The 27007-nt window shown below is 42.1% G+C and overlaps 1 protein-coding gene across 13 annotated transcripts in view; it reads left to right on the forward strand.

Moving 5' to 3' along the window:
- Positions 1–27007, forward strand: part of FGGY (FGGY carbohydrate kinase domain containing) — a 478496-nt gene that overhangs the window by 312487 nt on the left and 139002 nt on the right. For 10 of the 13 annotated variants that reach the window (XR_012646580.1, XR_012646582.1, XR_012646581.1 and 7 more), the window contains one exon: positions 719–807. The exons of 1 other annotated variant lie outside the window; for it this stretch is intronic. Coding sequence is in view for 8 of the 12 variants with exons in the window: in XM_075002919.1 (XP_074859020.1) it covers positions 719–807 (89 nt within the window). In the remaining 4 variants the exon portion in view is untranslated. Of the gene's footprint in view, positions 1–718; positions 808–3823; positions 3923–8142; positions 8189–27007 lie in introns of those variants that run through there. 2 more of the 13 variants (XM_075002925.1, XM_075002926.1) reach the window with 2 other exon arrangements.

The following is a 27007-nucleotide window of genomic DNA, read 5'->3' on the forward strand; positions in this document are numbered from 1 at the left end:
TTATTGTTTGACGTCTTGATGGCAAGTACGATGATTGCTTACATGGAAAAGTAATACTGAGGAAAATATTTCATTAATTTTAGCTGTCATCTTCTGAAATTTAGAAACTGGTATCAAAGAGCTGGCATCACATGAACAGCCCACCTCTCTGCAGATCACCAGCAAGTGATCTATGGACCACCAGTGCTCCACACAGTGCAGTCTGGGCATCTCTGTAGATTGTCAAGCCTGGTGGAGAGGGAGTTAGTAATTTAGCAATACCATGCAATAGTCCTGGGGCTGCAGGGACTGTACTCCTGCAGAGGCTATGTGCTAGAACGTAACTGGGTTATTGCTCTTGATTTATTTTATTTTCCTCCTTACATTTTTGAACTAAAAAGCAGACTCATACTGCAGAGTTCCAAAGTGGAAATTGGTGCTGTTGATTTTAGTAGGGTAAACTTAAAGGGCTTCACATTGTCCTTTTGAAAAGGATACCTCTGTAAACCCAAATGCTGGGAAACTATGATCTCATGAGCACCTTCCAGCAAGTGGAACGACCGAACAGTTATAATCAATGGAGTAGTCACAGATTGAAGAGCTGCATGATTAGAGTTTTACATTAGGAAAAATACTGTAATTTTTTTAGGTAATTGGCAGCTGACTTAGAATTGTTATTAAAAATAAAGTCAGATTATGACTGCAACTCATGCCTCTTTCTCTCTTTAAATTCTGTCAGAACTTGAGAGTGTCTTGCTGGGAAAAGGCAGGCTACTTCTTTGATCTTCCAGATTTCTTATCATGGAAGGCAACAGGTGTCACTGCAAGGTATGTTAATTATTACTGAATGATTTTGTTTTTCTTCATCAATTTTTCCTGTGCTTGTTTCTGCCTTAAATCATTTTGACTGGACATGCTGTATGTACATCTGCATGTGATTTAGCCTGTTCAGAAACATCTTGAACCCATCTTCTACTTCCAGTGTACATTCCTGAACACAATCATTCCTGTGAGTGCTGTAATTCTCAGATACAGTATGTTGCTACAACCATTAGATAATTGATCTTGCGCTCCAGTTTTGAACATGATTGCTTTACTTGTTTCTCATTGTAGTCCACTGAAAATTTTCACTGACAAACGAAATTGTTAAAGTTTTTGACCAAAAAAACCCCCCAAACAAAACATTTTTTCAGTCTGTGTAAGAGCTAATAAACTTTGCTAAAAATGAAACATGGGTATAAAATTGCAGTGGCCATATCACTCCCCTAAAACACCCCAGAAAAGTACATATTTTGTTACATTCTCCTCAAATATCAGCATATGTTATTTATATCCTAGGCAGTGATTAACAGTGTTGCCTTGAGATAATTATTTAAAATCTTGATTAGAGACTGGAATATCAGAGAATTACATCCCAGAAGTATAAATACATTTGGAAGCTTAGTAAGATACAGTACTAGGTATTTAAAAATACATGAGGCCCGATTCTACTTTCAAGGTTGTATAATTCAAGATCATCTCCACTGAAGTCAGAGTTATAACTGTGTAAAACTAGTGTAAGAGGAGAATCAGGCCTAGCACAGTTTAGGGAATGTCTACACCACAGAAAAAGACTGGCAACAGTGAGTCTCAGAGCCAGGGTCAAATACCTTGGGCTCGTGCTATACGGATAAAAATATCAGTGTTTATGTTCTGACTCAGGCTGTACCCCAGGCTCTGAAAAGTAGTTTGGGGAGAGAATCTGAGAGCCTGGGCTCCAGCCCAAGCTGGAACACCAGAACATTTTTATCCTGTAGTGCCACCCCGAGTCAGTAGATCCAGGCTCTGAGATTCACTGTCCCAGCCTTTTTTCCCTGGAATAAATGTGCCTTCAGCTCCCCCAGGAATATAGGAGAAGTCTCCCTCTTCACCCATCTCTTTATGTTCAGGTTATATAGTTATTTCAGAACAGTTGCTACTTGTCAAGAATATCACGTCTGGAAATGTACCAATACCGGGGTTGTTTTTAAAACAAACTAAATGATCAAACCAACCAACCTTTGGCAAAGAGTGCTATTTATTGTAAAAACTTAGTGCAGGTTGAACCTCTCTGGTCTGGCACCCTCCTTTCCAGCAACATCTGTGGCGTGGTGTGATTTTAGTTAGCCAGATGTCCACTTAACATGGGTGTGGCCAAGTTTCCTGTGGTCCTAAAAAGTTTGTTTATAGCCATCAGTGTTGGCTCTTGGTATTCTGTGCTATTATTTAGCTCTAATTTAACCCAAATGTCTTCTAAGTGCCCAGGAAGTTGTGAAAACATTGATAATGCTGCTAGACAATATTGACCTCCTGTGGTTTGGCACATTCTCTGGATAAGCACTGGTCAGGTTTGAGGGTGCCAGACTAGAGAGGTTCAGCATATAGTGTTGTTACTTGTAATGTTGTCATTCCCATGAGTCCCAGTCATAGATCTCATTTGCTATACAAACATGCAACAAAAAGACTGTCCCTGCCCCTAATAGCTTGTAGTCTGAAGTATTCCGCCCACAGCCTGTCTGACCTGCACTAATGTCAAGACCATGAACTCTAAGCTTCCAAACAAGGCTATCATGCTTGGCAATGCCATGTGAAAGTGCATGTGACTTTTACTTCTGGCCATCTACTTTCAGAAGACTGCATGTGGAGCAATACTACTGTTCGTTTCCATCTGTGCTACAAAATGATAAAAATTGCGGTCTGTCTTGTGCTTTATAGGCACATTGGCGAATCTAGCACAGGGCAGGACCCATCACCCCAGAGAGAGGCTGGAGGCCATGAGACAGTCTTCCTCTTAGTGCTTTTGACTGCACAGAATCTGTATGCCTGTTGCTACTCTCTTATCTGGCTGTAAGTCCTTGCATTCTTCCTGTGATTCCACCAGCCAAGCTGGAGAAGATAATTTTGAGCTGCATTTCTTTGAGATATGGGTGTCCTCTGGAGCACTTCACTTCCCCAGCAATGTGGGGACTGAGACAGCAGAGTGGGAATCAACCCCTTTTTTCCCGACATGCACTGGGCTTTACGAGTAGGCCATGGGGCCAGATGATTGATATTAAAAAAAATACATGAGTAAAATATGAAGTGTTCTTACTGTGTTGAAGACGTGAAAAGCAAAGAAAACTGCACTCTCTGTATTATTTGAACATTCTCTGTGTAACCGTAACACAGAAAAATTCTTGAAACACAGCATTTCCAGATCATTGTTAGAGGGAGATGGTTTCAAGTGTGGGGTTTTAAAAAAAGCTATTTTTTGACCTTGTTAGACAGATGCATCAGATTACAGGACTCTTTCTTCCCTCCCCTCTTTCAGAGTTGGCAGCCACACTCTGTGTAAAAGAGATCTTCCTTGTTTTTCTGGAAAAGGTTCTCTTCCTCTGAGGAACAGCAGCCCTCCCTGCCTGGCATATTCAGACCCAGAAACTAGCTGCTTGTGCTGTAATTCAATCTTAACCTGACCGCACTTGGATACAGACTAATAGGCTCAAAAAGAGGAGGATCAAGTCACCAGCATTTAATATGTTGAACCAGTGGTCATGTCTCTTAATAACAGTCATGTCATCAGTTTAGGTGATGCAAAAGTTGGGCCCTTCATCCGCTTCTTGGATAGATTCTGCAGAAAGTTGTTAAAGAAAATATTTTCATCCTTTTTTTTTTTTTTTTTTTAAATTTTGGTAACATGATCACTTAACCTCCGCCCTTCTGCAGCTTGGGAGAGCAGATGGAAAAGAACACCACAGTCTTAAAAGGAAAACTTCACTGTCATGCTGACTAATCCTTAAGTCTGTAGGGGAAACGAATGCTCTGTTTGTATTGCAAGAGTTACACTGTGCATTCAGCCCTCCCTGTTGCAGTGCCTGATAGATGCAACTGTTCGGCAACAGCTGCTGTAGTCCTGAAGGAGATTGATGGAAACCAGGATAATGAGGTGACAAAGTTGCCCTTATATGTTAAAGCCTCTCATTACGTATTCCTTCAAATTGCTCCTTAAAACTCACCTCTGATTTACACGTAGCACTAGACCATGGATAGGTGGGTGGTTTGTTCTGATCACTGCTTACTACGCTAATCATAGTTCTTTTACTGTTACCTTGTGCTCCCCTATTTCTTTGTTACATCTATCTTTTGTTGGATAAGTACTTGTTGCAGCTAGGATAGTCTTCCTGTGATCAGTGTCTAGTACAATGCCCCTCCCCTCACCAGACATTACTGCAATACAAATAATAATGTTAGGGTAGAGAATTATTTTAAATAAACTATAGAATTCTATTCCAGTGATCCAAACCCTGTAGTAATGCTATTGTCAGCTCTTTGTGTGAATATTTCAGCTTTCTCCCCAGCCCTTATGCTACAGGTAAAGAGGCTAGAAGACACAGAAAAGGAGTCCAAGACCTCCAGATCCAGATAGGAGAGTTCTCCAGGTGCAAGATGTAAGGGCGATAACATCACATTATCATCCAGGATCCATTTATAAATCTGGTCATAAGAGGTATGTTAGGGACAGGCCTAGTGAGTGGGAATGAAGTGTCTGCTCCAGTCAGTGAAGGACACAATGGTGGCTTAAAACTGTCTTGGCCCTGTCTTCTGCTGAGTTGTGAATTCTGTGCTGGGCCTCTTAATATTAAGAGGCCCAGCACAGACTCTCACCATTTCTTATGGGCAATAGTGTAGAATTCTATGTATTTCATATGTTCACAGTGCTTTGCAAGGGTGAACAAATGCAGGGTCAGATTCTTCCATTCTTTCGCAGTGGGGCTACTAAGAGTGAGGCATGGTACCAGTCAGTTTGAGTAAAAGTGTCATAACTCAGCCACGATAAAGGAGGATTCTTGGGGCTTGTTTCAAATGGATAGGTTGGTAGTTATGCTCTGGAAGGGATTTTTGCTGCAAAATATTTTCATTTCTATTTACTTCTCTGCTCCTGCTTCAATATCATTTGTACACTTCTGAGGCGCTGACTCTTCAGAGACATTCACACATAGGTTATGTACTGTAAGTACCCTCTTTGGCTTCAGTGTATTGTGTTAAGCTCCTGTATGAATCTTTGCTGCATCAGGGAACTGTGTACTTGAACGCTTCTTAGTGTTTGTGTTTGTAAGCCTCTGCATAATTCTTAGTAGCTTGAACCTCCTCACTGCGTATCTATGAGTTGCATTATGGATCTACAGAAAAGTCACAGAAATATAATTATATGCTCCACACCTGATGGGAGTAAGTGTAGATATATTCCGATATTTGAACAGCTGCCGTTTGTCCCTAGTTGTCTTGATGATGGACACCATCCATCCATAAATATGTAGAAAAAGTACAAAGTACAAGTCCAGAAACTCCAGCTGTACACAGAGGATTATTATCTGGGATTTTCCTTATACAAAAATGTATTCATTTTCTAAGATTCCTACTTAGGAACAATGAAAAATAAGGCCTTTGTTCTAAATGGTATGAAGTGCTACTTCTTGTAGGGTTGACGAGGTTTACCATCTGGATTCTACCTTAAAATTTTTTCCAGATATTTCTTTTTATATAGAAAGGATAGGCACCAGTCTTGACATTTAGATTTTCACCTGGCTTGTTTCAACAAAGCTACTACTTGTGGGGGAAGGGGTGAGAGGCGGAAGGAGTTGTTTTTCTCAAATGTGTTAGTAATGCTCTTCAAAGGATCAGCATTTTAGTCATGGTGAATCTGACTCACTAACCTCCTCCACCTATTACCTCCAACTTTGTCTTTTTACGGTGGTTTGAGAAAAGGTAACTTAAAAATAATCCATGAACAATGGGTCCAGTTACAAGTGAATTTATAGTGGATGAGCGCTCTTGTCAGAGATACACCACTCTTCTGCATACATCTGTAAACTCGTTGAGCACAGCAACACAAACAAGAATAGGGCAGGGCTGCAAAGTGAGATCTGGATCCACATCCAAATTTCCATCTCGGGTGCTCTGATCCAGGATTTTGCTTCAGGGCTTTCTCTAATTACAAGCAGTTTTCACGTTGGAAAGGTAGTTAGAGGCCCCAGTGGGTTTGTTTGGCTTAAGATGCACCATTAAAAAATTAACGCTATGGAACTGGATTTGGAATCAAAGTTAAGAATACCAGTTGATCCATAACAGAGGTGGAGAGTGTCCAACATGGCATTGAGAGCTATTTTAAAGAGAGACTATTGTTACCTACTGTACATAGCAAACTAGAAATACCAGGAAAGTAAGAACTTGAGACGTCTGGAAAGGGAGGAACAGACCAAAGTTTCAGATCCCATTTAAAAGTCTACATGGTTCACGCAAGCACAATGATCACCATGAAATTTGATCAGCCTTTTTTAAAAAAAAAAATTGGAAGAAGGATTTCCATCCTTGGCCCTACGTGATCTGTTACTAGTTGTTCTGTTTTATGAATGTTGACACATTTCCTGCAGAGATACCCAGCTTAGTTACTGTCTGGTTCCTTTCCCCTTGGAGCCTCTGGAAAAGGAGCGGCAGCTAATACTTTCCCTTCTGTATGGAGTATGAGAGAGAGCCATCTATTAGGGATGATCTAGGTCAGGGATGGGCAACCCCGAGTGGCACTTCTTCACTTCCACGCTACGGCCCACGGGGGTTCCACCTTGGCATCATGGTCCCCCCACCCCCCAATCAACTCTTGTCCTTCGTGCCTTTTGTGCAGAGGTGCTCCCGATCCCTGCACTTACCAGCCCCTCCCCCCCACCCTCCCAGCCCTTTCAGAGCAGAGAAGTGACTGATTTGCACCCCATTTCTGTTCCCCTCCCTCCAAGAGCTGGAATGCTGTGAACAGCTGCAGGCTGCAGCTTGCCTAACGCTGCTCTAGAAGGTGCCTGCTCCTGCCGTGAGGGTAGGGGACTGGACTTGATCACATCTCGAGGTCCCTTGCAGTTCTGGAATTCTGTGATTCCTCACGTAGATCTTGGAGTCTGAGTCTGGCACAAATAAAAGCATTTCTGTGAGAAGCTGATTCAAACATTTAGGGGCATTGTCTATGTTACAGAGTCCCAAAGGCAGGTGTTTATGGTCTTTAACGAACCTTGGTGAGACAGGGTCAGCTAATACTAGATTTCCTATGTAAATGATTGAAAACAGAAATTCCCTGTGAACAAAAGGAGCTGAAGGGAGACAAGTTTGCTGTTTCTTGTGATCATTATATTGAACAGCTGGGTTCAGTTCCTCAACTTGCACAAACTGGAGTACCTGCCAGTTAACATCAGATGAGAATCTGGCCCTTTTTAACATTTCCTCATTTGCACATTAGGGTCAGATTCTGCTCTGTTACACAAAAGTCCAGAGTAACTCCTTTGGCGTCACTGGCATTAATTCAGATGTGCACCAGTATAACAGAAGGCAATATTTGTTTAGAACAGTGGAAGCCGTTAGTGAAACAGGAGAGGAGTGATAAGCTAGTTGTTCTGGTAATAGCCAATGACTTAGGAAAGGTGGGTTTAAGTTCCTGCTCTGCCGTTTCCTTCTCATGTGACCACTGCCAAGTCACTTAGGTGGCATCTACACTAGCAAGTTGTTTTGAAAAAACAGGGCCTTTTCCGAAAGAACCCACAGAGTGTCCACGCACACAATGCGCTCTTTTGAGCTGAAATCAAAAGAACACAGCACTTTTTCTGGGGGCCTTCTTCCTCTCGCAGGTGAGGAGGAGTGCCTTTTTCTGGGGGCCTCCTTCCTCTCGCAGGTGAGGAGTGCCTTTTTCTGGGGACCTCCTTCCTCTCGCAGGTGAGGAGGAGTGCCTTTTTCTGGGGGCCTCCTTCCTCTCGCAGGTGAGGAGTGCCTTTTTCTGGGGACCTCCTTCCTCTCGCAGGTGAGGAGGAGTGCCTTTTTCTGGGGGCCTTTTTTTGAAAGAGCAGTTCTCATGGTGCTTGATTTTTTGGTCCCCAGCCCGTTCTTCCCAAAGAGCAGGGGCTTTATGGATGCTTTCTATCAAAAGTACGGATTGATCTCTTGATCTGCTTTTTTGTGTGTGGATGTGATCTTTTGAAAGCTTTTTTTTTTTCCCTTCAGATCTCTTTTGAAGGATTGCTGTAGCATAGATGCAGCCTTAGTCTCTGTGCCATCTCTATGAAACAGGGATGATGGAACTTCTCTACCTCACAGAGATGATATGAGAATAAATACGTTCAAGGTGATGAAGCACTCAGATCTCTGGGAGTGGAGAGACTGTACTGAATATTATATGTAGGTAGGTAGGTAGATTTGTGCTGGAAACTTGAAAAAAGAGAGTTTGGGTGTGGGGGGATTGGTGCTTATTAGAAAACTTGCTCAGAAGGAACAGGGTGGTAAACATGAAATGGTTCTCTGGGAGAAGACTGTGTCTTTTTTAAGGGTGTTACTAAGATGCAGTAACTGGATCAGCTCAGAGACTTTTCGGTCAGCTGCCCTTCCTCTCCTTCCCAGCACTGCCATGATGAGTAATGAATACTTCTTGGCTGGGTTCTGTTGTTGAGCTCCTCCTTGTTTACTTTTTGTGCCAACTTCAATCGGTGCCTGGTCTAAAACTCAGGCTTCTCTCTGAAAAGAAAGGGGCCTGGGCCACTTTTACAAGGGTGCACTGATTACCATCATGGTCCATACGGCAGAGGCAGTATTCTGCGTTATGAAGGGGGTTTGAGGTCGTGTTTTATAAAATCAAACCCAAGACTTCAGATACAGACGCATTTGGGAAAAGCTGCCAAGAAAGGGGAATTTATCATGGGGAACAAGGATGATATTTTAATTTCTTGAGCAGGATGGACAAAGCGTTGTGTACATCCTATGCTGTTGCGTAGCTGACTGTCTTCAGCCACATGGCTGAACCTTTTCCAGATCAAGAGAGAACCTCCCTTCCAGCCATGACTGTCCCAGTTCTCCATGTTTTAAGTGAATTCAGAACATGGTCCTTTGAAACTAGCGCCTTTCACTAATGTGGAAACGGTGACCTGTTTCAGATGGACATGCTAGGGATTTACGGTAGAAGAGCATTATGCATGCTTGAAAGGTGACAGTGTCCTCATTATTGAGGCCAGAGGTTTGGGGGACCTGCTTTTTTGTGGGGCAGTTGGTCCTGCTTTTTCTTTTCCTGAAATTCTATGTTATAGCTTATTTTTATGGCCACATGTAAGATAATTGTGTCCATAATATAACTGGTTATGTAATATAACATATTGGAATTATACATCTTAGTGTGGGCTGGTGGATACAGCAATGGAGTAGTATTCAGGAGTCCTGCCTTCTACTCCTGACTCTGCCACTGGCCTACTGGGTGACTTTGGCAAGTCACTTCCTCTTCTGTGCTTCAGTTTCCCCATCTTGTATAATGAGGATAATGGTACTGACTTTTTTAAAGAAACTTTGTGCTCTGATATAAAGCATGATATAATAGCTATTAGTAGTGTTGGGAGGGGAGCTCAGTCTCCATGTCCCATCTGTCCATATTCAAAAAGTCTTCGGTGAATTGACTGCATCACTGTATTTCTTCACTTCTCTGGCATTTGTGGAGTAATGAAGTCCCCTCTCCTGATGGTCGAAATAGTCACCTGAAGTTCTTATAATGTAACCAAAGTCTGTATAATAACAATTGTGGACCAGAAAATTCTATTTTAAAATAAGAAAATTGGCTATAAAGTACTAAGACTCCATTTCCTTAAGTAGCGATGGTTCTAAAGATATAGGCCTATTGTATTTAAAGATACTTATTACTTTGGCACTAAATGTCTATTTTATAGTCCCAATCATTTTACTATCAGTATTGCTTGAGATTTTTGCCATTGGTTTCAGTGAGAGGAGATTTGGGACTGCCCTGCAAAGGGGTTTTGTCTCTCTCCTTGTTCAACTTTTTCCTCATCTTTTAAAAAGCTTATTTTAAGTTCATTTTATTTCTGTGTCTTTCTATGGCAGTGTCATGGCTGTTTGAAAAATGAATCAATGTTTTAAAGGGAAATTGTCACCTTAAAAATCACATTGTGTCTGTATTGAATCTGTTACAATTGGAGCTAGGATCTAAGATAGTAACGGAAAGAAATCGGAGAGGACTAGTTATTTCAGCTTGTTTACTTTGTGCATTTGACACCAATCTGTATGTAACAAGTTTCATTGTTTTCTCCTTTTGTAGGCAGTTGCTTTCCACCTCTGTGTATGCACAGTAAGAGGGAAGGAAAACATGTTTTAAAGTAGGAAAATAAGATTGCGTACAGACCAGTAGCATAGGCAGACTGGGACACCTCTGCCCCTCTCCAGCCCCCTGGGGGCAATAGATGCTCTGGTCAGGGAAACTGGAAAAAAGGGGAGGAAGTATAGACAAGTGCATCCCCACCTGTGCTGCTCCCAGCAGTGGGGTTAGGGGCTTGCTCGGGAGTAGGGTCAGAGCAGTGGGGCTTGCCCAGCTCCAGCAGGGGAGAAGGAGTCGGGTCATGGGGGTTTGCCCCCCTGCTCTGCCAGCCTGGCGGGAGATGGATGGCAGGAGACAAATCGCTTGATCATTGTCTTCGGTTCACCTCCTCTGGGGCACCTGGCATTGGCTACTGTCGGCAGACAGGAGCCTGGGCTAGATGGACCTTTGGTCTGACCCAGTATGGCCGTTCTTGTGTTCTTATGTGCTCCTGCTAGGTGTAAAGGCCAGGGAACGGGGGCTTGCCCAGCTCCAGCAGGGAGAAGAGGGTCAAGCTGTAGGGGCCTCGGGAGCAGGGTTTGACCACAGGGACTTGTCCCGATCTCTACACTTGGGGCTTTTGCCTGGGAGTGAGTTCCAGCTGCAGGGGTTTACCCGACTCTGCCAGGTGTGCGCTCCTGCCTGGGATCCAGCTTGGTGCTGCAAGAACTGGCCCTGTCCCAGTGCTCCAGCTGGTGACTTTGAGTCAGCGGCAGGTGAGCTGCCATGTACCATTTCTGCTGCCCAGCAAGTGTGCTGGGCAGCAGGAGCAGGGTTAGTCCCTGACCTGGCTTTGTGCCTGGAGCACCAGATGGACAGAGGGCAGTGAGCCCCAGACCTCGCCAGGAATGTGAGTGGGCAGAGCTAGGTAAGCCCCCCACTCCCTGCCCCTGGCTAGAAAGCTGGACATCTGAGCGCTGGGGCAGGAGCAGAGTAGGGATGGGGGTGGGCCTGGGTGATAAGTGGGTGGGCCAGGGCACACGCAGGCCCACCCAGGGGCAACCGTGGCCGTGCCACAGTACATACGAATCTGTCAGTGGTCTCAAGGGCAGGGTTAATAGTGGCACAACCTAACTTATTTTTCGAACTGGGTTAGATTTCAATTTTGACAGGCCCCTTTAAAACCTTGTGTCCTACTTTACTTACTAAGTAGTCTGAAGGAGTTTTCTTTGTGTCTTGGCTACGCAAATTGTTAACATGTATTGTGAAAGTTTGCCAGGAAGCACACAGAACATGCTAGCTATTGTTATTGTACAAATGTCCTTTGCAAAACATTAGCAAGGGAAACTGATACGTTTTTCCAAACAGTCTTCAGATCTTTCCTCTTAATAGGGCCTCACTAGTGCTACCTAAGTCTGTACAATGCAGTGAAATTCAGTTGCAGGTTTTTTACACCTTTTAAATACACCCTCCCATTATGTTTCAAGGCTTTATTTTCCCATCTTATGTAAATAGTTACTTCTATAAAGATTTCTTTAAAAAGGCATTTGAGCTTATAATTAACAGTGACAGCATCAGGCCCTTAATTTCATATTGTGCTTGTTTGCCTTTAGGGAAAACCCGGCGAGGTCAGTACAGAAAAGGAGTGAGGGCAGGAGCTGTAGTAGATGTATTACTGGCCACTTGCCACAGAGACATTGAACTCTGAGCCAAGCATGAAGTCATTTTGAACTCAAGGAGTCGCACTAATCGGAGGCAATGTGTCTTAATTTGACAAAGAAAAGACAGCTTGATAAGCAGCCCTGCCACAAATTCTGTGCAACAGGGATGTTGGTCAGTTTAGATAGCAAGTGAGAGATGTGGGGTGTGAAAGAATCCTCTTGTTTGCTGGTGCTTACTCCCTGAGCCTGAAGACAGGCTTGGCTCAGCTGTTCCCTGCAGTTTGGGCTGTGCAGTGGCTTGATGTGAAATTTGAGAAACGTATGTAGTTTTCTATTTTAGGAAAATGATCTCAGGGATGGAGTGTGTGTTCTGTTGGCTGTTAAGCTCTGATCTCATCCAGTGCGATAGTGGTTCGTTCTTTTTTTCTAATGATGGGCAAGAAATTACTAAGCACTTTCTATCAGAATTCAGGTGTTCATGTTTTGTTAATCATTTTATTCAGTCATCTTTGAAATGCAGCCTCCTACATCATAGAAGACATTTGAAGAAACAAATTACTGTATTACAGAAAATGATCCTATACCTTTCATTTTTCCATGATGGTCATTTGCATTTATTTCAGTTGAGCAGAAGATAAAATTTTCCGTCGAGGAAAAGAAGTCTGTATTTAAACAGCCCTTTCCTTGTTTATCATGTGCTGAAGCAATATATATTTACATATGAAAATCTTAATTACCAGGTTCTTAGTATCTTCTAGGGATGATAAAATGGTAACCATTTTAATTCAGGGCCTGCTGCCTGTTCCACTGCCCAGCCCTACCACTTACTGCTCTGGCCCTTCCATGGCTGCGGTTGCTCTGGCTTGGTGTGACTGGCTGCCAGTAGAGTTCACCAGCAAGGACCAGTTAACCACTAAGCCTACTGGTAAGTCTCATGCTTACCAGTATGCTTACCAGTTAACTGTTTAACATCCCTAGTATCTGCAGAAGGGTGATCAGGAAACGCTTGACAATTACTTTACTGAGTTTCTAACTACAGTTTGAACCTCTCTAATCTGGCACTCTCTCATCCGGCAAACTCCGTAATCCAACATGGTTTTAGTTAGCTGGATGATCACTTATTGTGGGTGTGGTGCCATGTTTTCTGTGGTCCCATAAAGTTTGTTTATAGACACTAGTCCTGGCTCTCGGTGTTTTGTGCTGGTATGTAGCTGTGATTTACCACAAAATGTCTTCTAAGAGCCCAGTAATCAGTGGAAGTGTTGGTAATGTTGCTAGACAAGATGACCTCCCATGGTCTGACAAATTCTCTTGTCCGGCACCAGTCAGGTCCTGAGGGTGCTGCACTAGAGAGGTTCAACGTAGAGTGGGATTGTGGTTCTTTGGAGGAATGGAGCTGATAGATGGTTGCTAAATTCCGCAGATCCTGGGGAATGGCAGACAATGGGTTCTGTTTTTGCAGTGTTCTCTTCACTGGCACCAGTCTCTTTGGCCCTGGGGCAAGGGGCAGATATCATAGTTATTTATTTCTGTTACTGATTTTTATTGCAGTATCACTGGCAAGCTCCAGCAGGAATCACATACTCACTGTACTAGGCTCTATACAAAGTCCTTGGTCATCACATTAACATCTTCTGTGAACTTCTGTTTGTATAAAATTCTGTAGGTGGATAATCTGCCCAGCCCCATCTCTGTTTGTGAGCTCTCCTCTCCATTCAAGAAAAGTAAAAGTAAGTGGTACATAGCCACTATTCTTGTTTAGATTTAAAATAGAAAACACCTTTGTTTATATTCTCTTAGAGCATTTTCAGCAACATTGATATGTTTATTATGTGTCAGTATATATACTGCAATACTCAGTAAATTCCTAAACACAGGCTTGATATGATTTCAGAAGAGTTCCCATCAATAAAACGAAAGGAAACCATGTACTGTGCTGTATGTGTGCTTGGATATAATGCTTAAAGGATTATAATCTATTTACATTAATTAAGACGTGACCACAAGTTCCAAATAAATATAAATGTGAGAGATTCCTTTTTTTGTTCTTGTTTTTAAACCGAGCCCTTCTATAGTATCTGGCATATGAAGGTGTCTCGATAAATTAGGCCAGTGTTTCCCAATTTTATTTGGCCACAGAACACTTTTAAACTGGAAAGAATTTTGTGGAACCCCTAATAAGTCTTATCTGTGCAGCTGAAAAAATAGGCCACAAATATGTAAGGATAATAAACAAATGATAAACAAGGTCATGAGATCAACATTTAGTTTAACTGCACATATTTAGAAACAAATATCACATGTAATATGTACAAAAATAAAGCTTAAAAACTATATTGGCAGGTCTCAATGTGACGAGTGTTTTTTCTTCTTTTCTTGGCAAATTCTCTTTATATTTGGTTTAATACTGCGCAGTTGGATTTGCATAGCTGGCACAGTATTTCGTTTTTGTTGCTGCATCATTCTAGAACCCAGTTTTGCACAGGTATGTGCTGATGAAGGGTAACAACTGACGAATTGCACATCTTAAAGCTGAATATTCTTGACATAAGCCTCCCCAAAATGATCCATGCTCCCTGCGAGTGAGTGCAGGAATTTATGGTGGCATATAACAGGCAATCGCCCCACAGACGGTGTGTGCAGCACTGACTAGTGACATCATCATCCCCACTCTCTGGCTAAGCTGGCATTACACAGGGACACTTATTGTGGCAAACACAAATGAAAATTGTTTTTAAATAAAATTCATAAATGCTTAAATATTAATTCTTATTCTAATGGAATTTTCTCCTAGAACACTTATTTTCACTTGTGGGACACCAGGGTTCTGCAGAACACCATTTGGGAAACACTGAATTAGGCCTTGAAATAGCCGTCTGAAGAGAGAAGAATTGCCCTGATTTTACAGTTGCGGAAACAAAGGCATGGTGTTTTAAGGGAGAGATTTTCAAACATGCTGATAGGAGGTGGCCATCTAAATCTCATTGGCTTCCAGAAGGAGTTGGATACCTAACTCCTGGAAGCATTTTTTAAAATCCCATCCTATGTGGCTTGTCCTACCTCACAGAGGACATCTGTCAGCATGGGAGGCCAACTCTTCCCGCTGCAGAGCCTCCCTCCTTTTTCTTATAACAACACTGCATGGTTGTAACAAAAGCCCTGTCCTGGAGTAATGGTTTGTGTTATTTTCAGCAGTTAACTGTCCAACATCTGTTAATTTCAGTAATTTCCACTGAAAATTCTAATCCTACCCTTGACTACCATGGGGATGGTGGGTTATTTCTGTTATCCCTTTAAAACAGCATTCCTTTTTTACTTTATTTTTGCATTCACTTTGTCCATAGAGGAGCCTTTCAAAGTAGTAACAATCCTAACAGCTGAAACTTCAAAGGCAGATACCTCCCTGCCCACAACAGTGAGAGCAGTTTTGCCAGTTCCGTGACCTTAAGAAAGAGGAAAAAAAAAAAAAAAGAAAAGCCTTTATATTTGACCTGCCATCTGCCTGTAAAAGTCATTATAGATCAAGGGCAGAGTGCTTTCAAGAGTGCATCGTACAAACACAGACATTTCACCTATATGTTCTGTCATTTCTTGATTGTGGTAGACCATCTGCCACCTGAAGTCTAAGTAAAATATGGTTATTGATTTGATGTAAGTGCCTGACTATAGCCTCTGCTTACATTGTGATTCTGCACGCTTTTACTGTATGTTGCAAATTGATGCTCTCAGATAGTGAGACTAGCATTTTATAAATATATAATGTGTTCTGTGGAATCTTTGAGGATTGGCTTTTTTTCCCCTCTTTTATTCCCATGCCATTACAGTAATTGGCTCGTTAGGTGAAAGGTTGTAATTCATTTTTCAGTAGGTGAAATTTATTTGCACTTGTAGAATCAAAGAAGTTCTGTTTATTTTTTTATTACCTGCTGCCTGCAAATATATTTTAATTGCAAGGTACATCTGCTTCTCTTAGGTCGGCCCCTGGAGAACACTGAAGGTAGCAGGGAATGGCGGCAAAGAATAGAAGTTGTGTTCATTAGTATTACGTGCACTGTCTATCAAATGAAAACATTCTTCTGGGTCTGAGAAGTTCAAAGGCTCAGATTATTGCCATAGAATCATAGAAGAGTTACAGGATCACAGAATATAGAGTCGTAGAAGACTGAGGTTGGAAAAGACCTCAGGAGGTCATCTACTTTTCCCCTTACTTGAAGCAGGACCAACCCCAAATAAATCATTCCAGCCAGGACTTTGTAAAGCTTGGGCCTGAAAACCTCTAAGGTTGGAGATTCCATCACCTCCCTAGATAATCCATTCCAGTGCTTCACCACCTTCCTAGTGAAATAGTTTTTCCTAATAGCCAACCTAGGTCTCCCCCACTGTAATTTCAGACAATTGCTTCTTGTTCTGTCATCTTCTGCTTCAGAGAAAAACCTAGCTCCGTCCTCTTTGGGACCTCCTCTTCGGGTAGCTGAAGACTGCTATTAAAATCCTGTCTCATTCTTGTCTCCTGCAGACTAAATAAACCCAGTCCCCTCAGCCTTTTTTCATAAGTCATGCATCCCAACTCCTTAATTATTTTCCTCAGTTGGACTCCCTCTAATTTGTCCAAACATCCTTTTTGTAGTGGGGGTGGGGGAAGCATGAGTGGACACAATACTCTAGATGTGACCTGACCAGTGCCTAATAGAAGGCAATAATCACTTCTAGTCATATGTTGGCAATGGTTCTCCTAATTCAGACCAAGATGCCATTAGCTACCTTGGCAACAAAGGCACATTGTTGATTAATATCCAGCTTTTTGTCTACTGTCGTCCCCAAGTCCTTTTCTGTGGAAATGTTGCTGCTTTGTCAGTTGGTCCCAAGCATGTAGCAGTGCGTTGGATTCTTCTGTCCGAAGTGCAGGACTCTGCACTTGTTCTTGTTAAATCTCATCAAATATTTTTGGCCCAGTTCTCCAGTTGTCTAGGTTACTCTGGATCTTATCCCTCCCTTCTGGGATATCTACCTCTCCTTCCAACTTAATGTCATCTGTGAGCTTGCTGAGGCTGTAATCCAACCTAACATCCAGATAATTAATGAAGATGTTGAACAAAAATGGCCACCTTGCCAGGAAAGATGTGTGGGGCTGCCAATTAGGCATGGAGTGATTCATTACTACCCATTGAATCCAACAATCCGGTCAGCTTTGTATCCACTGTCATGGGGAGCAGTCAGAGAAGACCCTTTGGAATGTTCCTCAGTATGCTGATCAGGCCATCGACACCCACCTTCTTGCTCTCTGGGGCTCCCCACCACTCTGTCCTGCTGAGCCAGCTCCTCTGATCTCTCCCAGCCAATGCGGAGAGCTGGGGTTACTGACCCCCTGCAGAGCAATGTAGACACTGATTAACCTCTGGGAAGGTGCAGTTCTGGGGCACAGCACATGGGAAATCAAGCCCCAGAAGGGATCAAAACCCTAAATAAATTTCTCTCTGCATAAGATTTGCACAGGGAGGGCTCATTAGTGAGTCCCTTTTATCAATGAAAGGCTGATGGGCACAGTAATAGCCTTCCCCAGATAATAACAATTTACACTGGGCTCGATTATGAACAAAAGAGTTTTATTAAGCAAAACAGTAGGATTTAAGTGAGTGAGTAAAAATGGGCAGATCAAAGTGAGTTATCAAATTAGAGTAAAAGAAAACTCATAGCTAGTTCTATTCTAAGAATCTAGTTACTTGTAAGTTACGACCCAAAATAGCTGTTCTCATCTCATGTGGGAGCTTCACATCAGGAATAATCTTACCTTGACTTGGGTCTTCAGTTCACTGTAAAGTTTTTTCTGTCTCTCTTTCTCTCTCTTTCAAAGTGTCAGGCAATTTCCAAGGCAGGCTGAAGACCAAGGAGTTGAAAGATTCCTATTGCTTTCCCTCTGGGTGGGGAAAAAAAAATGAATTCCGAAATGGATTGCTGTACCAGATGGCATGGTCACATGGCTTTCTTGCACGAACAACTTTTTAGACTTACATGAGAACCAAAGCTGTTTACAAGTTGTTAAGCTGATTGCTCCATCATTAGGGTAGATAACTGCTTTTCAACCTTTTTTGTAATGTACCCCTTTTTCAAAAAAATTGTAAGTACCTCCAGACTTCTCTCACATACCCCTATGGGAACGCATACCACCAGTTGAGAAACATGGTCCTAAGGTAATATGAGGTCTTGAAACAAGTGCTATTCAACCTTTCCAGATTACTTACCCTTTTCAGGAGTTAGATTTGTTTTATATACCACCAAGTTACACCTCACTTAAAAACTACTTACTTACAATAACATGCAAAAATATCACAGAAGACTACTACTGAAAACTTTCTTTCTATCATCTTATTGTCAAATAAATGAATTGGAATAGAAATATTGTACTTTCGTTTCAGTGTAAAGCATATGAAACTATAGCAATATGGCATTGTCTGAATGAACTTTTAGACTGTACTGAGTTTACTCAAGTTTTTTTGTGTAGCCTGTTGTAAAACTAGGCAAATATCTAGATGAATTGATGTACCCCAGAAGACCTCAGGGTACAGGTACCCCTGGATGAGAAACACTGGGGTGGATAACCCAGTCATTTGGGTTCTGGGAGCACCAGAAATGGAGGTCATTAGTACCTTTAAGACTATAAACAACACATGCACTCCATATTTCCAACTTCACATAGAGGAATGATATATGCACAAAAATATGATATGCAGATTCAGCAGATTATAACATTAAAATGATGGGAAAAATGCCTTTTATAATCTATCTGTGTCGCACCTTTGAGCACATTCATCCAAACTAGACATCTTTAACTCACTGGCAAAAATACTCTCGGAAACAGTATCAAAGCTTTGCTAACGTGAAGGTATATCATGTCCACTGCTTTCCCCATATCCACAGAGTCAGTTATCTCATCATAGTAGACAATTAGGTTGGTCAGACAAGGCTTGTCCTCGGTGAAGCCATGATGATTGTTCCTGACCACTTTCCTCTCCTCCAAATGTTTGAAAATGGATTCCTTGAGGACCTGCTTTTATAGAGATGGGCACTAATTTGCTTTTTTCCAGTCATCCAGTGTGGGTTTTAGTTTTGTTTTAAAGATAGGAAAAGATGTGTTTAAGGATATGTTGTATCTGTGAGACGTTAAAGCCCCTTGGGGGCTGAGACCCCAGGCTGCCTACAAGCTGCAGAGCTGCTTGGAATCTCTGCCATGTCTCCTCCCAGTCCTACTCCTATCATCACTGCATTCTATAGTATCAGTGTTTATGATGGTTTCCAGGGGAGGTAGTGTTACAGCTGTTTGCGTTGCCTGTGGCTGAGGAATCCTCCCCAAGGTAGTGCTTCTATGTGATATAAAGGTGGCTGGAAGGAGGGCCTGCAGCAGAGGAGTCTCTGGGCAACCTAACAAGTACACCTCCACTCTTAAGTCCAGAAGCTGTTCAATGGCTGTGATAGCTCCTATGTCTTCTTGCTCCCAGCCCTGCCCCTGTGTTGATCCCAAACTTGTCTTCCTCTAGGTAGCCTGGTTCTGGCTCATATTCCTGACCACTGATTTTTAGCTCTGACCCTTGGCTCTGGCATGTGGGATTTAACTTCACTCTGACACTAGGTCAGATTTCAGCTTTGACAACGTTCCAGTGGCTTGACAAAGGCACGAATATTGATAATTAGAAAGTAGGTTCCATAGAAGGCATGGGTGAACATATTCAGCTTAAGCAAGAACAGCTTTCTCTCAAAACTTCAACCCAAAGCTGTTCTGGAATTCTGTAAGGGTTTTAAAAAGTTGAGAACTTTTTTCCCCCCTCATGATGTTTTCACTTTGACTATATGCTTTCTGCTTTTACAGATTCAGGCTGGATGGGTCAGAAGTTTTGACTGTAATACCACATGAAAAGTGATTAGAAGGATTAGGAAGAAGCAGAAATCTCATGAGAGGGAGGCTGTTCTAATGTGACTTCCATCACAGTCTTGCAGGAGCAAGCAGTTGGTGGAGATTCCAAACATTAGGCTCCTTTAGATAATGCTGTCCTTTTTGAAGTTGACTTGTCCGGGTTTCCTGGGATTTAATTAATTTAGTGAGTGATTCTTGGTGGGGAAAGCAACACTGTAAGGGGAACTTACTTGTATGAAAAAAAAATGGTGTGAGCCTTTCCTGTCATTGTAAGGTGGCAGGAATCCCCATGGAGAGATTGGGTGTAATGTGATGTTTACATTCTCCTTAATACGAGGATTGCACAAGGGCAGGTGTAATGAGGGTGCAGCATGCTAGTCTGTCTCTCTCTCTCTCTCTCTCTCTCTCTCTCTCTCTCTCACACACACACACACACACACACACACACACACACACACACACACACACACACACACACACACACACACACACACACACACAGACAGAGAGAGAGAGAGAGAGAGAGCAGCACAGACCAGGAACAGGATGGAGTAGCTGCTATGCCCTCTTTAAAGCAATGTGCCTTTCCCAGGTCTCACTGGAGTATGTTTATCCACCATAGCCCCAGCATAGGACTGTGCCTTAAAGCCACAAAGGATTTTTGGCTATTCTTCCCATGCATACAGGCCCGATTTCAGCAAATTTGGGTACAAATGTAGACCTTGCTAGATAAGATTCCTCCTAATTCAGGCCACTGTTCTTGGTGTGCTTTCCACACAGAGTTCTATAGGAAGTCTTTTTGAATGCAAAGACAGTTGATATATACAGAAATAGAAATTCACAGTGAGTCTCAACGTGTTAGTTCTGAGCCGCCTATAATAGAATATGTCCCAGTATTGCCAAACTTATCAATGCAAGAGTTTCACTGACACTAGTAAGCAAAGGTTTGCAGAACTGGACCTGTTGTACCTCTTAAATTTATTTCTTCGTTCATGGTTTTGTTCCTGTAAATGTGGATCAAAGTAAAGCTTTTCATACAAAAAAGCAAACTTTGAAGAACACATTAAGTGGCATTAATTTCCTGTTATTCTCCTACCTCAAGTATCTTGCTGATTTGCTAAAACTCCGACTGAATTGTTGAAGGGTGAGGGGACAGGGACAGCAAGAGAGACAGAAGTGAAAGCAATAGGCAGACATAACACAAATTGATCTAGGAATGTGATATTCACAAAATTGATAGAAACTAGGCAGTTCTGTAAGGCATCATCTTCAGCTCTTTAACTTGTCAGTTAATTAAAGTCTATGTGTGCTGTAAGTAGTATAATTTTATATTATTAAGTAAATTTGAAACCCTTCTTGGGGGAATATTGCTGAAGGAAACCTCAGTGGGCCAACCTTTGAAAATACGAACTAATTCAGAAAGTATTTAATATGTCAAAGCCTTAGGCCATCCATCTCTCAGTCCCTCAGAGCCATACCTAAAAAATTTACACAGTTGAATAATTTAGGGGTTTTAAAAATATCCCTGTAAGAAATGTTCGTCTGAGGTTTTATTTTCTTAAAGTCTGAACTCCACATAATTTTTTTTTCAGAACTGTTTATCCTCACTCCAGACGTGAACCTTGGAAAGGTAGCAGAAAAAACAAACAGCTGCTGTGTTTTTGGGCAGTCTGCATTCCTTTAAACTTTCTGAGATCAGACTTATGCCTAGCTTTTCAAGTTATGTGTCCTAGGGCTTAACCACTTTGACTTCTGCTTAAAAATGAGCTAGTTTGCCATTCCAGTGCTGGTGAGAGCTGTCATGCAGAGCTTTAATGACTCAAGGTATATGAATATATGATGTGCTCTAGAGGGCTTTTATTATTTTTAACTCCACCCACCTCCTCAGTCTTATTATTTCCATTTTGGTGCCCTTTCCCCACTGTTTTTGAAAGTTCAACATTTTGATATCAGATATGGTGATTTCATTCCTTGATGAAGTTCTTTCTCTTTAGTTTTTAGGGTAAATTAGGTGCTCATGAAATAAGGTAATAGTGGATCAGTTTAGAGCCATTCATAGGTCCAGATTGCACCCTTAGGATTTGGACTCGGAGGATTCCGACCTTGCTTGGGTCTCCCATATGGAAAAATGGAAGGTTCAGGCAACTCTTGTGGCATTGTCCCCTTGCTTCTTCCTGAGACCATGCAAACTATAGTCAGTGGGAACCAAGAGGAGGAGGAAGCAAGAAGTAGGCAAGCTGAGGTGGGAGGACCTCAGCAAAGGGATCTGTGAAGGGTTTAGTCCCCTCCTCTGGGTTTTTGCAAGGTTGGATGGGGGGTGCCTCGGGACATAGGGCCTTACTGGCCTTTCTGTCTAATTTACTCAACCTTCTCTTCCTCTCAGGAAATTTCTCTTAAATTATTGAGTCTATAGAGCACTTAATGGTTTCCACACCAATATCATATTTTTGATTTTAGTGTAGACCAGTATTGGCTATTTATTTCTTGTGACCTAAAGTTGCATATTTCTGATCACTCTCCTACTGTGAGCCTTCCGCCTGTCTCTTGCTCTCACTCTCCCACCACTCATGGCAAGTCAGGCTATGAAAACTCTCTCAGTAAGACTAGCATTTAAGATTTCTGTCTCTATCTCATAGCAGCAGGTATGGGACATTAGTTTCCAGAGCCCTGTTAGAACATCAGTGTGCTAATTTTCTCGTCATGCTTGTCTTCTTTTCCATGGTAGCCTCAAGAGAATGACTGAAGTATGTAAAACATTGAAGTAGCAGCTCTCACTTGGATTATAGGAGTAAGCAAGGTCTGCACACATGGAATAGGTTTTGCAAGACTAGGCCCAACCCTGTAATTACTTACACACGCTATTTCTTATATAAATGATTCCATTGATGTCAAGGGACTACTATTCAGTTCAAGTTACTCATGTGCACAAGTGTTTGTGAGATAGTACCTCATATAGTACCTTGCACAATTACAGGCAAACTTGAACAAAGTTCTGAATTTCTCTGATCTTTTTTTAAACAGTCTTTGTGGGGTTTTTTTGTTTTTTTTTTGTTTTTTGTTTTTTTTTAATGTCCTCACTGAATATGCATATGTGGAAATTCTCATGCTCATTTTTTGTCTGAAGGGTTTTTTTCTCTTTGTTAAACAGGAGAAATGGGTATTTAAAATCAGTGTTAGTTCCACATTGCTTTGCTCTCTCACTATTTTGATTTTAATTAAGGTTTCAAGAATGGGAGAGAAAAAGCCTTATGTGATGTTATTAGAGCTGCACTAAAGAGTTCACCAGAGATTAGAAGAGTGGGAACTCCACCCTTCTGGCTCAACCATGCCTCTGATGGCATTTCATGTGAGGCAAGTTCAGGCATTACTTAACTCACCTGGGAAGCTTAGGCCAGAGAGCACAGTGTACTCTCACTCCCCTAGGCCACTAAATTGTTTTCAACATTAAAATTAAAAACCCTGATAATTATGCTGCTCATTGACCAAGCTCCAAACACAAAATTAATTCCGCAGTGTGTTTTCCACATGTCTGCTCATCAGAGAACTCCTGGGTAGAGACATGGGGTTATTATAGCAGAGCAGGCAGTAGCCCAGCAATTCAGCATCTTTTCTCAGACAGCACCAATACAAGTTGCTCCAGAAGAAGGAATAAAAATCCTGGTACATACAATGGTGAATTAACCTTCCAGTAGCAGGTGTTTCTTTCTAACCCCAGTCAGCTACAGATTGGTTTATAGCCAGTTGGATGCTATATCCTTTTTAGGCCATGCCTACACTAACGAGTGTACAGAGGCACAGCTTTACCGAGGGAGTCATGCAGCTGTGAGATTTCTCGTATAGCTGCTGTATGCTGAAAGGAAAGTACTCTCCTGGCAGCATCATTAAACCATCCCCGACTAGCAGTAGCTATGTTGGCAGGAGAGTGTCTCCTGATGACATAGTGATGTCCACCCTGTCCAGGGGGCTGAGAAAATTGCAGGGCCCCTGCGCAAGGTGTATATGGGGGAATGACTTTGTACTTCCAGAAGGGGTTGGGCCTTCCACAAAAGGTGTGGGCCTGGGACTCCAGTGGCGATTTTAAGGGCATGGCACTCTGGCCACTGTGGCTCTTTTGAACCATCAGCCCCTGGGGCAACTGCCCCTTTAATCTCCTGCCCCCATTGGTCGGCCTGACCCAATGCTTCTATCAGTGTAACTTTTTGTTGTTCAGAGCAGTGGGGTTTTTTTCCATCCTGAGTGACATAAATTATACTGACAAAAGTGCTGGGGCATGGCCACATGTTCTAATCTTTCTTTGGTTTCTGCAAAGGTCATAGCCTCAGTGATGCCTTGTGGCAGAGAGGCCCACAAGTTGATTAGTTATTTTACACAATGCACCATTTTCTTTCTCAATTCTAAATGTATTAACTTTGAGCTCAGTTGAAGGTTCCCCCTGCTCCTGTGATATGAGAGAAGGCAAACGTGAACACCAGATTTGCCTTCTTGTTACCTTTCATTGTTTTGTGTAGCTCTTATGTCCCCTCTTATCTCTCCTCTGATGGAATCATATGGAAGTCTTTCTATGCCTCTAATGGCTTTTTTTGCCCATGTCTGTACCCCTTCTGGTGTGTTTTGGTTCAGTTTTTTTTCATGGAGTGGTGAGAAAAGGAACCAGCAAACCAAATAGGGGCACATTGATTTACATAATGACTTTATAAATAGTATAGTAGGACCTTACTAATCCTTATACTTTATAATTCACCCAAAATCTGTGGTCTCTCCTCTCTTCTTAGAATAAATGTCATACCATGGGTCTATAAACCAGACTACACTAGTATTACTCTGTATAACACTGATGTATTTTGTATCTGTTATGGATTATTTATATAATAAGATAACCTACATGTGCTGAACAAAATACGTGCTGTGATTTTTGTGAGGTTAGAGCCTTGATGTTACTTTTAATTCATTGTTCGTTCACGCGCTCATATTAAACAAAGTGTGAAATTCAACCTAGCACCAGGTCCATTAAGCCCATTTTAATTACTCAAAAGAAGGCTTAAGAGGGGCTTACATGGGCTTGTATGGGTTCTGAACAGAGGCAAATTTCCCCTCAAATTCAATAATTTTCAGCGGGCCACAGAATCATTGCTGATGGGAAGTAATGGAGGTAGTGAGCCATGGTTAGTCCACAAAAAGAGAGTTTCACCCAACCCTTCAGAATACTGATGATGTAAATGGATCTAGCGATGTAAGCAAGTTACTATTTTGCAGTGTGTTGCTGAAGTCCATTCACAGTAGGTGTGTGCTCACATGCACCGGTGCTGGAATTTTCTCCCTTAGCAGAAGCTGTAGGGAATAGACGCTGGCACCTCCTGGAGTAGTGTGCACATGCCGCAGTATATAATAGGGCACCAGTTACAGAAACAGAAAGTCTGTAGTTCCAGACAATGTCCTAGATTATACAACCTAAGATTTGTGTGTCAGAATTTTAAAACGGGCAACAGACTGAACTCTGGCAATGGCCTGTGTGTTCATATGCTTAGAACAGGCATTCTTTGAGCTTACCAAAGGGTGGAGAAGCGGAAGCAAAAATGGAAGAGAAGTTATGCACAGTTTTTGTTTCGTAGAGCTTTTAAACTGCTTTCTCCTCTTGTCTCACTTTCAAATTCCAAAGTGCTGGTGCAAATGGCTCATGATGAGTGTAACATTTTGATGTTCTTATAAAGTGTATCTTGAGTGTTTTAGGAATACTTACAATTTTTAAGAACATTCATCCGCTGAATTAATTGCTTCCAAAAGGAAGAGATAAAATACCTCACTTGTTTCACGTTGCAGGAACCTAAGATACACATCTTTGACAGCTCTTGTTGGCCTTGTGGCCAAATCCTGTCATGTTAACTGAAATAAAACTTCCACTCACTTCAAGATATATATTTGCCTGAGCAAGAATTGAGTCCTCCTTCCAGATGCTTTAGGGTGCATAAAGGAGGCAGGATTGGCTCAGTATGCAACAAAATTTACAAAACTATTCAAACTTGCTGTTCTCTTTTTTTTTTCCCTCCTCTAAATGTATGCACTGCTGATGTTAGTTTTCCTGCTTCTGCAGGTTGTACCTCTTTCACCATTGGGACCTGACTGGTTCCAGACCAGGGAATTTGCGAGACCAGGGGAGATCAATGCCAGCGTTTCTGCTGCCACTGGCTTCCGGGCCCCAGGTCAGTGGCAGCAGAGGAGATGGCAATGACCAAGTGGGGACGGAGGCAGGTTGGCTGCAGAGCCCCATGTGGATGTACTGCTGGCCCCCAGCCATGGGGCTTCATGGCCACCTTCCCCTGAGTGTTCTGTGTTCCTACTTCTCCTCCTCCTTCCTTTCTCTCTCCCTGAGCTTGTGGCACACTAGAAGCTCTGGGAGAGAGCAGGGCCAGTGTTTCCCCCGAGTGCTCCAGCCCAGGAGAACCCACCTGGGTGCTGGATCACAGCTGGTGCTGGACTATGGATGGGCAAATCATAGAGGTCAAACCTGTATTCAGGATTCATTCAGGTTTTGTTTGGCTACTGCTGCATGATAACTTAGGCTCCGATTCAGCAAAGTAATTAATCGTATGGCTAATGCTAAGCATGTGAGTAGTAGTCCCATTATTTTAATGGGATTTCTCCATATGATTTAAATTAGATATGTACTTAAGTAGCTGGCTGAGTCAGGGCCTAATAAATTCACTGTTCTGGAATATATGCATTGTCCTCCTTTTGATTATTGTCACTTTGGAGTCCCTGATTGTTGGTAGCATAAAGTGTATTTACGTGGAGACTGTATTCAGTGAGCGCTAATAAATAAGTAATGTTTCTTTCTTCTAGATCGTGGTAATGAAGTTGGGGTTGTGAAGTCTTTACTTAATTTTACAGTCAACGTTTAATTTATGAGCTGTTAGTAAGAATTACCTCCGGGCAATCAGACAAGGGAACCTACCATCTATCTCTGGTTAAACCAATGTTTTGGCCAAGCTTGTGCATGTTGCAACATCCCGAAGAATGTCAGTTTTCTCATTTATGGGAAACTCAGGGCTTCACTGTTTTAAAGATTTTATTGCATATTAAAGCAAAACTCTGTTTAAAAATAAGGTTATATATTTATTTACAAAATTCAGCAATGCAAAAAAACCAATCACTTAAAAAAAACAAAACAACCTCTTCTCTGAAAAGAGTAATCTCTAAAATGTTGGCCACCACTTAACAGCCTCCAGATTATGACCCTGGGTAGTAAGAAAATACCTGGAGCACTGATTTGCTCTTACTCTGGTGAATAAGGCAGCACAGATGTTTTTCTCCAGTGGTACGTTGGCTATGGAAGAATCGTGTTAAGCTCAGTCAGATAGAGGTTTTATTGTG

This window comes from Carettochelys insculpta, chromosome 9 (genome assembly GCF_033958435.1).
Source record: "Carettochelys insculpta isolate YL-2023 chromosome 9, ASM3395843v1, whole genome shotgun sequence".
NCBI lineage: Eukaryota > Metazoa > Chordata > Testudines > Carettochelyidae > Carettochelys > Carettochelys insculpta.